At 45.5% G+C, this 16959-nt stretch overlaps 1 protein-coding gene across 1 annotated transcript in view; it reads right to left on the bottom strand.

Annotated features, from left to right (window-relative positions):
- Positions 1-2367, bottom strand: part of LOC127567009 (Golgi reassembly-stacking protein 2-like) — a 47643-nt gene extending 45276 nt beyond the window's left edge. The window contains exon 1 of the mRNA XM_052009620.1: positions 2159-2367. Coding sequence (XP_051865580.1) covers positions 2159-2221 — 63 coding nt within the window. The 5' untranslated portion in view covers positions 2222-2367. The remainder of the gene's footprint in view (positions 1-2158) is intronic.
- Between the last annotated feature and the right edge of the window lie 14592 nt (positions 2368-16959).

The following is a 16959-nucleotide window of genomic DNA, read 5'->3' as shown; positions in this document are numbered from 1 at the left end:
TTCAAGGTGGCAGCTCACCACCACCCTCTCAAGGGCACTTAGGGATGGGAAATAAATGCTGGCCAAGCCAGCGAGACTTGCATCTTGAAAAACAATTGAAAGAGAATGGGTGGTTGAAGTGGTTTCAATTGTAATTTTCAAAGAGAAGATGGATATACATGCTGCAGAGAGATATTGCTGCGTTGGTGAAATGGGCTGAAAAATGAAAGATGGAGTTTAATCCAGACAAATGTGAGGTGAGCACATACACTGTAAATGGTAGGGTCTTGGGGAGTACTGAGGAATAGAGGGACTTTGGAGTACAGGTCCACAGATCCTTGAAGGTGGCAACACAGGTAGACAATGTGGTTAGGAAGGCGTATGGGATACTGGCCTTCATTAGTCAGGGCATCGAATACAGAAACAGGGAGGTTACGGTCCAACTTTACAAAACCTTGGCCAGACCTCAGCTGGAGTACTGCATGCAGTTCTGGCCATGGAGGTACAGGAAGGATGTGGCTGCGCTGGAGAGGTTGCAGAGGAGATTCACCAGGACGTTGCCTGGGATGCAGCAGTTCACTTCCAATGAGAGACTGGAGAAGCTAGATCTGTTCTCCCTGGAGCAGAGGAGGTTAAGAGGGGACATGACTGAGGTATATAAAATTATGACGGGTATAGATAGGGTAGACTGCAGGAAATGTTTCCCCATATCAGAGGTAGATAAAACTAGAGGACACAAGTATAGGGTAAAGGGGAGAGAGATTTAGAAGTGATCCAATGGGGACCTTCTTCACCCAGAGTGGCTGGGTGAAGAAGGTCCTTCACCTAGGATACATTGCTTGAGAGAGTCCTTCACCTAGGATACATTGCTTGAGAGAGTGGTTGAAGCTGGGTCGCTGACAGCATTTAAGTATCTACATGAACACTTGAATTGCTTTGGCATGGAAGGCTACTGACCACCTCGCCGTGGACGAGTTGGGTCGAATGGCCTGTTTCCATGCTGTACCATTCTATGATGTACTTGAAAGGGAAAATTCAGCAGTACTATGGGGTTAAGACCAAAAGAGTTAGACCAATTGGACAACTCTTTCAAGTAGTTGGCATAGGTTACAGGACCCCTGACTGTTCGACTGGGTTATGATACTTTACCAATTACAGGTTTATAGCTTCAATACATTTTGGATTAAAAGGGAGGGGCAAAGAAAATCATCCTTCATTTCATCTTCCTTTTATATTTACACTTGGAACTGGGACAATGGTAACGGATCAACACTTGTCGTGATATCGCCACATCAATACATTTCTATCTTTTTTTGGCCAAAAACAAGAGGTATTTTAAAATAAGCTATGTGTAATCATCAGCTGCATCTGTACTCTTCTAAACTATTGCCAATAAAACATAGTCAGATACAGTCAAAGTCATCCAAGGAACTCCACTCCATACACATTGTGGTCAAGCATTTTGCAGCTGGGAACCCATTTGCAACCTGGCAGTAACATCACACAGCACCTTCAATCAACTCAAAAACTAAATGAAGGCAAGGCAAAGGACAAGAATATCACTTGAAAATTAATAAAAAAATAAAAGACAAACAAATAACCATTATAAGGACAATTGACAGACATTAGGCAGATATTGGCATTATATTTATGGGGAAGGGATATTTGATAAATTAGATGATTTTACATTATAGCCATACATCTGTACAATCTGGAAATTTCCAGAACCCTGGATTAAGACCAAGTGGAAACTCTTGCCATTTCCTTCCTCGCTCAAGAAACCAGTCATTTGATGTGGAATTCACATCATTTATTACAAACCACATTGTTTATTTCTTCAACCACCCCCCCCCCACCCCACCCCACCCCAAACACAGAAGCCCACAATCGGAAGGGATGTCCCGTCAGAATTATCCTTCGCGCAAAGGAAACCTCATTAAAATCAGGGTTAAACCCCAATTTGAAGCTAATAGAGAATGGGGGGGGGGGGGGGGGGGGAAGAATCCCGTGTGGAGCCACACTGTCCCAGGAGCAATGACTGCCCCGTCCACATCCCTCCGGAGACAAATCGCGATGAAGAAGCTGGACGTTTTAAGGAGGTCTCGCCCCGGGCTCGGTTGCTCTTCAGCCGAAGACCTCCCCCCACCCCCTTCCGCCCGACTCCGGCGGTCCTACGTACCCGGAGGACGTGGAATCCTTCGGTCCTGCCGCCGGGAAGTGCCGCGCTCTGAGACCCTCCCATCGACGCCTCTCTCAGTGTTAGCCGAGCGGCCGAAGCAGTAGAAAGAAGCCCCGGGCGTCTACTCCTATCCGGGAGAGGGGAGGGGGATGAGAGCAAGGCGGGATATCGACGAACACAACCGAGACCTACTGACCGACCCACCCCCTCGAGCCGCCGGCTGCCAACTCCCCACCTCAGCCAATGACGTTGGGTGTTAGCATAACACGCGATTTCATTGGCCGGCAGTGAAAGGGCGGGATATGATGGTATCCTAGCAACGGGATTGATGAACTGGCTCGGACAATCGAGAGAGCAGGAGATGCTGGAAATCTGATATAAAAACAGCAAATGCTGGAAGCACTTATCAGGTCGGACAGCATCTCTGGAGACAGAATCAATGTTTCAGGTCAGAGACCATTCATCAGTTCTGGGAAAGATAGGAAATGTTAGTTTTAAGTTGCAGAGAAGATGGGGGAGGGATGGTTAGACAAAGGGAATATCTGTGACTGGGTGAGACCAAATGTGTTACTGTGGATGGTCAGAATCAGGTTATGCTCCTTTGTCTGTGTTATTTGTCGCTGAATGCAGGGGTGTGGGATATGCCCAGCAGGTCAGATTGTAATTGGTAGTGGTTTATTATTGTCACATGTACTGAGGTACAGTGAAAAGCTTTTGTTTGTGCGCCATGCAGACATATCATTCCATATAAGTACATTGAGGGAGTGAAAAAGAAAATAGAAGGCAAAATTCCAGCTTCTGCCCTTGTCCTTTTCCAGTCCTGATGAAAGGTCTTGGCCCAAAGGATTGACTGTTCATTTCCCTCCATAGATGCTGCCTGACCTGCTGAGTTCTTCCAACAGTTTGTGTTTGTTGCATGCGGAATACAGTTACAGAGAGAGTGCAGTGCAGGCAGGCAAATAAAGTGCAAGGACCATGATGAGGTAGATTGGGAGATCAAGAGTTTATCTTTTACTGTATGAGAGGTCTGTTCAAGACTCTAATAACAGTGGGATAGAAGTTGTCCTTGAGTTTGGTATGTGTTTTCAAGCTTTTGCATCTTCTGCCTGACAGGAGAGGGCAGAAGAAACAATGACTTGGGTGGGAGGGGACCTTGATTATATGGGCTGCTTTCGCAAGGCAACAGGAAGTTTAAATGGAGTCAATGGAGGGAAGGTTGATTTGCGTGTTTCAGGTTGAAAGGAAAGAAAAACTGATCTAATATTGTATAGGGATAAATGGCAGAAATAGCTGGTTCTGATACAGACAGTGAGAGTGAATTACCTAAAGTTGCAGAATTCAATATTGAGTCCAGAAGGCTGCAATGTGCCCAGATGGAAGATGAGGTGCTGTTCCTCAAGCTTTTGGTGAATCTCATTGTAACTGACAGAGATAAATGTGGGATGGAGAATTAAAGTGGCAGGCAATGGGAAAACAGGCAGAGTCCATTATTAAGGATGAAATTTCGAAGTACTTGGAAGTATATGATAAAATAAGATGAAGTCGGCATGGTTTCATTCAGGGGAGATCCTGCCTGACAAATCTGTTAGAATTCTTTGAGGAGTTAACAAGCAGGTTAGACAAAGGAGACTTGGATGTTATTTACTTGGATTTTCACCTTTGACAAGGTGCTGCACACGAGGCTGCTAAACAAGATAAGCGCCCATGGTGCTAGAGGCAAGGTACCAGCATGGATAGAAGATTGGCTGACTGGCACAGTCAGAGAGTGGCGATAAAGGGGGCCTTTTCAGGATGGCTGCCGGTGACTAGTGGAGTTCTGCAGGGGTCAGTGTTGGGTCAGCTACTTTTCACGTTATATGTTAATGATCTGGATGAAGGAACTGATGGCATTGTGGCCAAGTTTGCAGACGATACCAAGACAGGTGGAGGAACAGGTAGTGTCGCAGAGGCAGGAAGTCTGCAGAAGGACTTGGACAGGTTGCGAGAGTGGGCAAAGTGGTTGCAGATGGAATACAGTGTAGGGAAGTGTGGGGTTATGCACCTTGGTAGGAAGAATAAAGGTGTAGACTATTTTCTAAGTGGGGAGAAAATTCAGAAATCAGAGATGTAAAGAGACGTGGGATTACTAGTGCAGGATTCCCTCAAGGTTAACTTGCAGGTTGAGTCGTTAGTAAGGAAGGCAAATGCAATGTTAGCATTCATTTCGAGAGGACTAGAATATAAAAATAAGGATGTACTACTGAGCCTTTATAAGGCATTGGTCAGACTGCATTTGGAATATTGTGAGCAATTTTGGGCCCCCGTATCTAAGGAAGGATAGAACCATAGAACACGACAACAGAAAACAGGCCATTCGGCCCTTCTAGTCTGTGCCGAAAAGTTATTCCGCTAGTCCCATTTACCTGCACCCAGTTCATAACCCTCCAGACCTCTCCCGTCCATGTATCTGTCCAATTTATTCTTAAAACTTAAGAGTGAGCCCGCATTTACTACATCAGATGGCAGCCCGTTCCACACTTTCTGCCCTGGAGACAGTCCAGAGGAGGTTCACAAGAATGTTCCTAGGAATGAAAGGCTTAATGTATGAGGGGCATTTGATGTCTCTGGATCTGTACTCGCTGGTGTTCAGAAGGATGAGGGGGGGATCTCATTGAAACCTACCGGATACCGACGAGCCTGGATAGAGTGGACGTGGAGAGGATGTTTCCATCAGTGGGAGAGTCCAGAATCCGAGGGCACAGCCTCAGAATAAAGGGAAGTCCTTTTAAAACTGAGATGAGGAGGAATTTCTTCAGCCAGAGGGTGGTGAATTTGTGGAATTCAGTGCCAAGTTGGGGCCAAGTCATTGGGTGTATTTAAGGCAGAGATTGATAGGTTCTTGATTGGTGAGGGGATTGAGGGTTACAGGGAGAAGGTAGGAGAGTGGGATTGGAAAAAAAATCAGCCGTGATTCAATGGTGGAGTAGACTCAATGGGCCAAATGGCCTAATTCTGCTCCTATATCTCATGGTCTTATGAAAGTTAGGGTCACTCCTGCGGACTGAACACGGGTATGCCACAAAGCGATCATTCAATCTGTGTTTTGTTTCTTCAACGTAGAGGAAACCACATTGTTTATACCTGCTGTTTACTTTTTGTTTCTATTGTTGTATATTAGTCTTTCATTGTTAAATTCGGATTTAAAATAATGTCCACGGAATTGTTGAGCCAAGGCTGACCTGGCACAATGGTCGGGAGGAAGTGATTATATGAATATTGAAGGAATGTGATTAAAAATGTGTCATTTTATTGTGGTTCTTAAGCTATGGGCATCAGAGATCATTGAAAATAAGTTTCATGAAAAAAATGTGGTTGTGCATCATATTTTTATTTGGAGTTTTTTGTAGAGTTGGGATATTGATTGATTCTGTATTGTTCATCAAAGATAGCAACTGTAAGTAATAGGAGCATAGCATTGAAAATATAACAAAAAAAGGGGAATATATCAATCTCATTAGCCCAATGGAAGAGAAGTATGCAAAGAAAGAAAACTGGTATGCTAACTAAGTTTTGATCAGGAATGTTCAACTAAATTCTCCTTTCAAAGACTTCTATTTTAACTCCTATCTGTACACTGCTGTCATACAGAAACATGTGAATTGTCACATAGAAATCTAAGAGCTGTGCATGAAAAGTTTGTACCAATATCTTGGATGCAATAAGAACATAAGAATTAGAAGCAAGTTGATCTGATATTTGGCCTCAACCTGATCCCCATAACCTTGACTTAAGCAAGCATTCTCCAATAAAGCTAGGTATTATGATGGATGATTGAAGAGAATGCACTCCTTTTACAAGTGCAGATCTTTATTCAATAATCATGTGCCTTTTGGTTGGAAAATTGCATTTGTCACTTCATGGACAGGAGGCCAAGAATTATTAGTCAGGTAACTATAAACTTGTCAGTTTAACCTGATTGGTGGGAAAACTACTACAAGTTATCATCGTGGACCCACTGTACTTGGGGGGGGGGGGGGGGGGGGGGCGGGGCGGGGGGGGGGGGAGTAGCATTTGTTCAAAGAGTAAGTGGTCGATTTGCCATGTGTGGGTGATAGCCATCTAACTTGAGTCAGGAAGTTATGTTGCCCGCTTTTGTAAAACTCTTGGCTTGGCCACATCTGGAGTATTGCATTTAATTCTGGTCACCCCATTTTGGATGGATGTGGAGGCTTTGGAGAGGGTGCAGAAGAGGTTCACCAGGATGCTGCCTGCATTAGAGGGCATAAGGAGAGGTTGGACAACTGGGTTGTTTCTCTGGAGTGGCAGAGAGGCTAAGGGGAGACCTGATAGAGGTTTATAAAAGGCATAGATGGAGTAGACAGCCAGTATCTTTCTCCCGGGGTCGAAATGTCGAATATTAGAGGCCATGCATTTGAGATGAGAGGGGGTAAGTTCAAAGGAGATGTGCTGGGGCAAGTTTTTTTGCACAGAGTGGTGGGTGCCCTGGAATGTGCTGCCAGGGGTGGTGGTGGAGGCAGATATGATAGAGGTATTTAAGAGGCTGTTAGATAGGCACATGAATGGGCAGAGAATGGAGGGATATGGACCATGTGCAGGCAGAAGGAGTTAGTTTAATTAGGGGTCATTGGCTTAATTAGTTTGGCACAACATCGTGGGCTGAAGGGCCTGTTCCTGTGCTGTACTGTTCTATGTTCTATGTTCTGTGTTCTAACCTAGTTAATTTTCTTTTAAGACTAATGGCATGGTGAATTGCATAGGGTCATCATAAATAATAAAATCAGACAATGCTGGAAACACTCAGCAGGCCAGGCAGCATCTGTGGAGAGAGGAACTGAGTTAATGTTTCAGGTCAAAGACCCTTCATCAGAAATTGTATCAACAACATCCAGTGATACTGCCCTTCCAAGGGTTTGATGTTGTCGGTATAGCCTTCCAGAAAACATCTATCTGCTAAAATTAGAGCATACTTTATACAATTGGAGGTAATTAATTGGATGGAAGTGAGTGGGGAATGAACTATTCATTTTCTGATTGGTGGGTTGGAGCTGGTGGTGTTCCCCTGAGATTTTCACCATATATATTAATGAAATACATGGATGAAAGATTTGAGAGTTTGCACATGACATTAAGTTAGGAGACAAAGGGCAGGAAGGGACAAAGGCAGTCTTGAGCAGACAAACCTGTGATAGAGTGCTGCTTGGGGAAGTGGGAGATCATCCATTTTGGATCACCCATTTTGTAATGGTGAGTGATTAGGTCCCACAACAAGCAATTTGTCACCAAAGATTCTTGCAAACTTCTACAGATGTGCGGTGGAGAGCATTCTGACTGGTTGCATCACCACCTGGTATGGAGGCTCCAATGCGCAGGATCGAAAGAGGGTTGTAGACTCAGCCAGCTCTATTATGGGCACAACCCTCACTGCCATCAAGGACACCTTCAAGAGGCAGTGCCTGAAGAAGGCAGCAACTATCATTAAGGACCCTCACCACCCGGGACATGCCCTCTTCTTGTTACTACCATCGGGGAGGAGGTACAGGAGCCTGAAGACCCACTCGCAATGTTTCAGCAACAGCTTCGTCCCCTCCGCCATCAGATTTCTGAACGGTCCATGAACCCATGAACACTACCTCATTATTCCTTTTTTTTTGCACTATTTTGTAATTTATGGTAATTTTATGTCTTTGCACTGTACTGCTGCTGCAAAACAACAAATTTCATGACATATCTCAGTGATAATAAACCTGATTCTGAATTTTATCAAACTCTGATGATGAAGCATAATACACACGGAACTGAATTGAACTCCTATCATTGACTTTGACTTCAGATTTAGGCACTACAAAGGTACAGCCATCCCAGTTGTTCCTGTAACATCCTCACTAGTCTTTGTGGATGTGCAAAAAAAATCTGGGAATTTGTTCCACCAGTGAGTGAAGAAACAGCCTGGCAAAGGAATCAGGATGTCTCAGATTCTTCCAACATCAGCTCTGTGTATGTCCTTCCCACTGGCAGAGTAGACCCAACAACTGTGCCTACAATGTGGTATATAATGGGAGGGAGTGACACTGAGTCCTCAGCATTGACTGCAGGGGTTCACAAAAGTGGTTTCACATCAGCTTCTCAGAGTTAATTGCAAATGGCCAGTGAAAGGTGCCACTGATACTCTTCCCTCCCCCATGCAGGAATTAAAATAAAAGAACTGAAGAGAAGCAAATAAATTTGACTATCCAAATCTCTTCTTTTCTCAAAAAAAACCTTGTGCACAGGTGCAAAAAAGGAGTGTGATTATATCCCGAGGAAGCTGGGGTTCAAGAAGTAGGAATTATGTTGCAGTTGTACAAAACCTTGAGCAGATCATTATCTGGAGAGCTATGTTGTAGGTTTCAGGGAGAGATACTGCACAGAAACAGGCCCTTCGGCCCACTGACCAGTAACCACCCATTTACACTAATCCTGCACTAATCTTATTTTATTCTCCCCTCAATGCTATCAACTCCCTGCACACACCCCCCCCCCCCCCCCCCCCAAGAGTCTACCACTCACTTCTACACTAGTCTTTGGGATGTGGGAGGAAACCGGAGCACCCGGGGGAAACCCACGTGGTCACAGGGAGAACATACAAACTGCACACACAGACAGTACCGGAGGTCAGGATCGATCCCGAGTCGCTGGAACTGTGAGGCAGCAGCTCTACCCGTTGGGCCACTGAGAAAGGTTCTATAGACATTGTTGTATTCTTTTGAGTTCAGTTAACTGACAGGTGATCCCACCAAAAGTGTTTAAGATCGGCAAAGGAATTTGAAAGGGTGGATTCAGAGAAATGACTTCCTCTGATGGGGAACCTAGGACCAGAAGGTACATTCACTCGCAATTAACTGGCAGAATTTTATCCTGTGTGTCGTGGCACAACTGTGCCATCATCCCACAACACTCCAACCCCAACACACACAACATCTCCCCTAGACCTGACATTCTGATTGGCCTTGCAAGTCGATCTCCCAGGCCTGAGTCCTGGGGTGGGTGGTCACTCTCCCAGCTGGAGCCCTAGGATGTGAGGTCGCTCTTCTGGCTAGAGCCTTGGGACAGGCAGTCACTGTCCAGGCTGGAACCTCAGGGCATGTGTTTGCTCTCTTGGCCAGAGCCTCAGGATGGACGGTTGCCCTTCTGCCCAGTGCCCTGGGACAGGAAATCACTCACCCAGCTAGAGCCCCAGGGCATGCGATTGCTCTGCTGGCCAGTGCCCCGGAACAGTTGGTAACTCTCCAGGTCAGAGCGTTGGGATGGGCAGACACTGTCCCGGCCGGAGCCCTGGCCGGCGAACCTTTATCCCCACTGCGGCATGTTTATTTGTAACGCTTACTTAACTGTTCAAATACTCTCAGTTGAGAAATCTCCTCAAGCCACACTGCATAAAAAATAAACAAGAAAGTCTATCCAACACATTGTCATGTCGTATTGTATTTTTGCATTTTCTCTTTCACACTCCGTGTTTCTGCCTATTCCTGGCCTTCCTCTGACGCTCACTTCTCTTCAGTGAATAAACCGAAAGATGAAACAAAATCCCAGTGCACCACAGTTCTCATCTTAACTTTCCTTCCTTGCTGATCACCTCTATATCACTGATCAGTCATTCAAAGCCACATCAATACACACAACAAGGAACAAAACCATACAAGAACCCACTAGCCATTCATTCGTACTTTCGTTGCCTGTCTTTGTCCCTCTTTCTGCTCCTATGCAGTGATCCCACCAGCGCATCTGGTGGAAGCTTCTGGCTTGCAATGGACAAGGCTGCAGACAGCCCTGGAGAACAAATGCAAGCAGGTCTGGCTTTAAGAGGCCTGGTCATTGGGGAGCAGCTGATGGGGGACAGCAAGGGCAGTGGTGGGGTCGCAAACACTGCCATCTCAAGAGAGGACAGCAGATCCGAGCTCCATGGAGCCTTTGCCATATCCCCTGTGAAGCACCTCAGTGATCCTTGTCACCGGTGGACGAGGTATCAGAGCACTCTCAAAGCAAGAATGTCAGCCAGACCTATGAAGGCATTAGTTGGGTGGCTTCTGCCTGTCCTCCAGTGGAAACTGAGCGTTTGCCATCAGACCCTGGAGTAGAAACACAGCTGACCACCACTCTGAGGGTTAAAGTTGTGCTGAGAGGAGGGAGCAAGTAAGAGATGCAGCTTAAAATGAATGGCTTGATCAAAATGGTGATGACTTGGGGGGGAAGTTGGAGATGGTGGTGTTTCGATTAGCGGAGGAGAAATTTGCCTATGGTCACCAGCACACATGCGTCTCAACGCTGGTTGTACTCGTGTCCAGGTATATGCTTCCATTGAAGTTAATGCATGTGAATGCCAGGAAAGAATTACAGCCAGTGACCGATACTCTCAAACCCATTAAAAGCTACAGTCAGAGGTCAGTGAATTCCTACTAATCAAGGCTTTAAAATAATCTCATTTGGAATCTGATTGAATGAATTTTACACCATTTTTAACTACCTGCATTTCCTAAAAGTGGGATTGTTTCCCGAACACAATCCCATAGGATTCATCCATGGCCCTGCCCTAGCCATTGTTCACATGGGCACTGACAGTGTTGGCATGATATTAACCACAGGGACATTAAACTCTCCCTTGGCACAAACAATTGTGTAAGCCTAAAGTGCTGGACCTGTGTCAGGAATTTGATTTCCAGGAAGAAGTTACTGAAAACCAATTTAAAGTTGGAACCCGATTATTTCTACTCCCCTCTCCCAGCCCTGCACATAGGCATTTCCCCCTCTTCCCTCCCCTACCACCCCACCTTCCCTCTCTACTGCTCTCTTGGCCAGTGATACTGGAGCCAATTGCAGCACAGACATCCAAACACTTGAGCCTTTTAACCACTTATTTGACAGGGAAATAGCCTGAAGAAGATGGAGGAATTGTCTGAGGTTTATGAGCAAAGCTCAGCTGTTAGATGAGGAACAAAAGGGACTTATTTTGCTTGTTTTGAATATTAAGGAATTTACATGCAACAAAAGATGAAAGGAAAGTGTGCTCAGCATTTCTCAGCCCCAGTGAATGTGACCCTTTGGCATTCCTCACTCAGGCCCCAGCCCTGTTTACACAATTGTTTGTGTCAAGTTACATTGTTGGAGTCAAAATCTGGTCCAAGTTTTTCCAATGGGCAAAGGCTTTCTCCCTTTTTATGTAGTTCTTAAATCTGTGTCTTTACACTAAGGGGAGGGACTGGGGGTGGAAGTGATCTTTTGATGGGGGCACTGAACCTGGATTATCGGCTGCCTGTTCTACTCAGTGAGAGTCAATGGCCAGCCAATACCATGGAACCAGAGATGAATTTCTACCCGGTGACAGCAATGACACACTCAAGGGTGTTGATGGGCAAGTCTGCCCTCCATTTTCAAAGCAATTTCGTGCTCCTATCATAATGTGGAAGCTGGTTTACCAACAGACTACAAAGCAATCGGAGTGATGGTTGCAGGAAAATTAGCACAGGTGGTGGAGGAGAGGGGCAGTGGTCTCGTCACAGAAGTAGTGGCAGAAGTAACAGACGTGCAAGTGAAGCACTGAGCAATGGAAGCAGTGATGGGCATTGCAGCTGTATAAAACTTTGGTCAGGCCACACTTGGAGTATTGTGTGCAGTTCTGGTCGCCCCCATTACCGGGAGGATGGGGAGGCTTTGGAGAGGGTGCAGAAGAGCTTCACCAGGATGTTGCCTGGATTAGAGCGTATTAGCTATAAGGAGAGGTTGGACAAACTTGGATCGTTTTCTCTGGAGTGTCGGAGGCTGAGAGGAGACCTGATAGAAGGTTTATAAAGTTATGAGAGGCACAGATAGAGTAGACAGTCAGAATCTTTTTCCCAGGGTGGAAATGTCAAATACTAGAGGGCAGAGGGTTAAGGTGAGAGGGGGAAAGTTTAAAGGAGATTTATGGGGCAAGTTTTTACACAGAGAGTGGTGGGTGCCTGGAACGGGCAGCCAGGGGAGGTGGTGGAAGCAGATACAACAGCAATGTTTAAGAGGCATTTAGACAGACACAGGACCAGGCAGGGAATGGAGGGATACAGACCATGCGCAGGCAGATGGGATTAGTTTGAGTTGGCGTCAGTGTTGGCACAGACATTGCCTGTTCCTTGGCTGTACTGTTCTATGCTCTATGTTCTTAAAATCACCCTGCAAACAGCACCCAGATCCAGTGAAGAAGGGAATGGTGAGGAGGAAGATGGAGAACATGACACACGCCAACATGCCATTCCTGACTGACCAGGCTAGGGCATTTCAGTCAATAGCCCCATTGCTGGTAGTTCAGGACTGACATATGGGCAGAGTTTCTTCCTTAAGGGCAGTTAGTGAACCAGCTGGGGATGTAATCAAGTGGGAAGGTCATGGTCAACATTAAGGGCACCACAATGGTGCAGCTAGTAGAGACACTGCCTCACAGCTCCAGAGACCCAGATTTGATACTGACCTCCGGCGCTGTCTTTGTGGAGTTAGCATGTTCTCCCTGTGACTGTGTGGGTTTCCCCAAGGTGCTCCGGGTTGCTCCCACATCCCAAAGATGTGCAGGTTGGTGGGTTAATTGGCCGCTGTAAATTAATCTTAGTGTGTAGGACGAGTGGTAGAAACGATGAAGTTGATGAGACAGTGGGGTTAATGTAAGATTCATGTAAATGGGTGGTTGATGGTCAGTGTGGACTCAGTGGGCCAAAGGGCCTGTTTCTGTGCTGTATCTCTCTATTACTGACACTAGACTTTTTAGTTACAGCGTTTTTATTTAATTCAAAATTTAAATGCTCCAGCTGCTGTGGGATTTGAACTAATATCTCTTGTTCAGGCTTTAGGATTACTAATTCAGTTACATAACCACTCTACTACCATCGTCTTTTCAAGCTCCCACAGGATCATATGTGTTTCAATAAGAATTAACACTCATTCCTCTAAACTCCAGAGAGTATAGGCAAAATCTCTTTAATCTTTCCTCATAAGGCAGCCTCTTCATACCTGGAATCATTCTATGAACCTTCTCTGAACTGTCTCCGAGGCAAGAATATGTCTCATTAAATAGAAAGACCAAAACTCCAGGTATGGTCTCATAGAACATAGAACAGTACAGCGTTTGTCGGCTCTTGGACTGTACTCACTGGAGTACGGAAGAATGAGAGGGGATCTCATAGCGACATTTAAAATATTGATAGGAAAGGACAGAGTAGATGTGGCTAGGCTGTTTCCCTTGGTGGGTGAAGTCCAGGACCAGAGGGCACAATCTTAGAATTAGAGGGTACAGTTTCAAACAGAGATGAGGAAAAATTTCTTAGCCAGAGGGTGGTGAATTTGTGGAATTCCTTGCCACGTACAGCAGTGGAGGCCAGATCAGTGGGGGCGTTCAAGGAGGAGATAGATAGATATCTAAATAGTCAGGATATCAAGGGATATGGGGATAAGGCCGGAAATTGGGATAGAATAGGTTTTTTTTCTCTTTTTTCTTTCCCCCATTCCCCATTTCTCATTTCTATTTTCCCTTTCCTTGGAGCAGACTCGATGGCCGAGTGGCCTGCTTCTGCTCCCTGTCTTGTGATCTTGTGAGTACAGCACAGTACAGGCCCTTCAGCCACCATGTTGTGCCGACCAATATAAACCTACCCCACGATCAACCTAAGCCTTTCCGAATTTCACTGTGTGCCGGAATGTGCTGGCCAGGGGTGGTGGTGGAGGCAGATACGATAGAGGTGTTTCGAAGTCTCTGAGGTAGGCATATGAATGTGGAGAGAATAGAGGGACATGGAAATTGTGCAGGCAGAAGGGATTAGTGTAATTAGGTGTCATTAGCTTAATTAGTTCGGCACAGACATTGTGGGCCGAAGGGCCTGTTCCTGTGCTGTACTGTTCTACGTTCTGTGTTCTTACTTTCACATCCCTTCAGGCTTCACCCCTCCTTTGGCCCTATAATTGTCCCCAAATGTAATTGTTCCACCAGCTGTGCCCTTCTGCAGTCGAGGTCCTGTCTCTCTGAAGCTTCCTCCTGAAATCTTACTGCCTCCCCAGCTCTCTCCTCCTTTAAAAATACTTCTTAAAATCTACCAATCAAGCTCTTCTCATCTTTCCCGATATCCCTCTGCAGACCTTGGTGTCAAATTTTGTTTGATAACACTCCCGTAAAGTATCTTGGGAAATTTTACTAAATTAAAAGCACTATATAAATATATTGTTGTTGTTCTCTTCCCATTGCCTCTCCATTCCTCAGATAGCCTACTTCCAACCTTGCAGTTTTGCCTGACTCTGCTGCCTGAACTGTAACCCCTATCCATGCCCCTAGCCTTAACCATTCCTGTGTTCTCCTGGCCAGTCTCCCACTTGTCAATGTCCTGAAACTTGAGGTCTCCCAGCTCTCCTGACTCTCACCATGTCCCATTCACCCACCACCCATTCCTTTACTAACCCTGCTGGTGGCTTCCATCGGCAGGGAAAGGTGACTGCTTGAGGTAGGCTATGTTAGCAGTAACATCAGTGCCACCTCAGTTCTGTATGATAGCACTGCCTTTTGGAATGCAAATCACCATCGGGAGCACCACTGTGGTGTGACTGCAGTGTAGGAGAGTCCATGGGCAATTTACAAGCACTTCATTCTGTAGCACTAACCTCGGTACCTGGTCCTTATACAAATCGCACCGTCTGAGCTACTCTATCCAGCTTACACCACTGCGAATAGGAGAGGACTTAAAAGTCACCAATAAAAAAGCTGCTTCAAGACTTCCAACGCCTTTGACAGCTTTGAGCCATCCAGCCCTATTTGTGTTACTTTGTTCCAGTTACCATTGACACTATTGCTTCAGTTGGTAGCTGTTAAGCAGCTGAGTATATCTGTCAATTACGCAGAATCTAACAACCGACACAAGCTTAACCCTGAGTCTCCTGGCTTTGTTCCTCCCTGCAGAAGCACTCCCTGAGGTTAATGGGTTAGAAGATCAAGGAAATAAACCCTTTCGGAAGTCACCTGTTTCTTCTATCAGTCAGACAACGACATTAACCTTTTCTCTAGATCTGTCTCATATGAGGGTCTTTCAAGTACAGCCGGGGTTATAAGGTCACCATGGTGAACCTAGGCTTTGACCCTTGAAGTTAAGAGCATCATTACCACTCAAGCAGTTAAAGGCTCTATTAGTTCCAATAGTTTTAGCCAAGTAATAACTTGCCTCTGATGAATCAACAAATCCTGAATCAGGTGATCGTATGTTGATGTCTTGTTTCTGGTATAAATTGTGTGAGATCTGCCCTGTTAGATCCCATTGGCATGTACTCATCTTCTGGTGTCACTTTGATGAAAGGTGTTTTGTCCAAAAATGAGTGGGCATGAACATTTTTTTTAATTCATGCCATTTAATGTCACTGGCTATCCCAGCATTTATTACCCATCTCTAACTGCCCTTCAGAAGGTGGGGATGGGCTGCCTTCTTGAACCGCTGCAGTCCGTCTGCACGGTAGCGTAGCGGTTAGCGTGATGCTATTACAGCGCCAGCGATCGGGGTTCGATTCCGGCCGCTGTCTGTAAGGAGTTTGTACGTTTCTCCCGTGTCTGCCTGGGTTTCCTCTGGGTGCTCCAGTTTCCTCCCACATTCCAAAGACGTACGGGTAGGTTAATTTGAGTTTAAATGGGCGTGCGCGGACTCATTGGGCTGGAAGGGTCCTGTTTACCACGCTGTAAATAAAATCCTAAAATCTTAAAGGTGCTCCCACAGCGATTTCAGGGTTTAGACGCAGCGACGATGAAGGAATATGCCACTTTGCCTACATATTAGGGGTTATTTACAGTCAAATTCGTGCATGTCCCTGTTGACCCTCACTTGATTTTCATAGATGCACCATAGAGAGCATCGTATCTGGATGCATCACAGCTTGGTATGGCAACTGCTCTGCCCGAGAATGCAGGGGACTGCCAGAGAACTGCTCTGCACCTCTCACAATCTACTGCCCTGATTACAGTCTTGCCTGCAGCTCTACAAGTCACAGGTTCGATAACCTCCACTGAAGCTCCTAGTGGAGTACTGAGGGAATGCTGCACTGTGAGAGGTGTCCTTCTTCATGGGAGAGACAAGAGGCAGAGCAGAAAGGGAAGTGAAAGAGGTGGGTTCTCAAAGAGGTCTTTGAAAATATGAGAATGGGGACTATATACTTGTAACCCCCATACTTTTCTTGCTGTATGAACAGATTAGCTCAAAGTATTTTTGCTGTTTACTTTGCTGGATGTTTTATGTGCAAAAGGCACTCTTTGTAGTAACAAGCAGTAAAAGTGTGTTTTTGTAAGCCAAACTGCAGATTATTTGTACACAACATTGGTTTGATCCTTAATAAAAGCGCGCCTGTGGTTAATTATAGAGCATTAGACACCTGTCAAAAATATAATGGTCTCCATCTTTAGTGACACAGGGTGCTTATTCTTGTGACTTTCAACTTGCTTTGCATTGCTGCTTGAAGCACATTCCTCAGCAGGCAAGCTGTAATGTGTAGTAATAATTGACAACGTTTCTCGAGAGTAAACTAATTTGCCGCTTCCAGGCCGTGCTGCCACAATTTTCACACTGACGTTTGGATGAGTGTCAATCAAAAGAGAGGAATTGGCATTAGGAGCTTAGTAAATTGTCTTCTTGCTTTCCAGCTAATATTTCTATTCACTTCAAATATAGTATGGAGCATGGATAAATTACTTTTTTGATCATTCAACCTCCGACTCGCTGAACGTTTGATCAGCCTCAACAGTCTTAGTGGGTTTGGTTTTGCATATTTTTTGCAGACACCCAAGT

Source organism: Pristis pectinata, chromosome X (genome assembly GCF_009764475.1).
Source record: "Pristis pectinata isolate sPriPec2 chromosome X, sPriPec2.1.pri, whole genome shotgun sequence".
NCBI classification, from domain to species: Eukaryota; Metazoa; Chordata; class Chondrichthyes; order Rhinopristiformes; family Pristidae; genus Pristis; species Pristis pectinata.
This window is presented reverse-complemented; position numbering and strand designations above follow the sequence as displayed.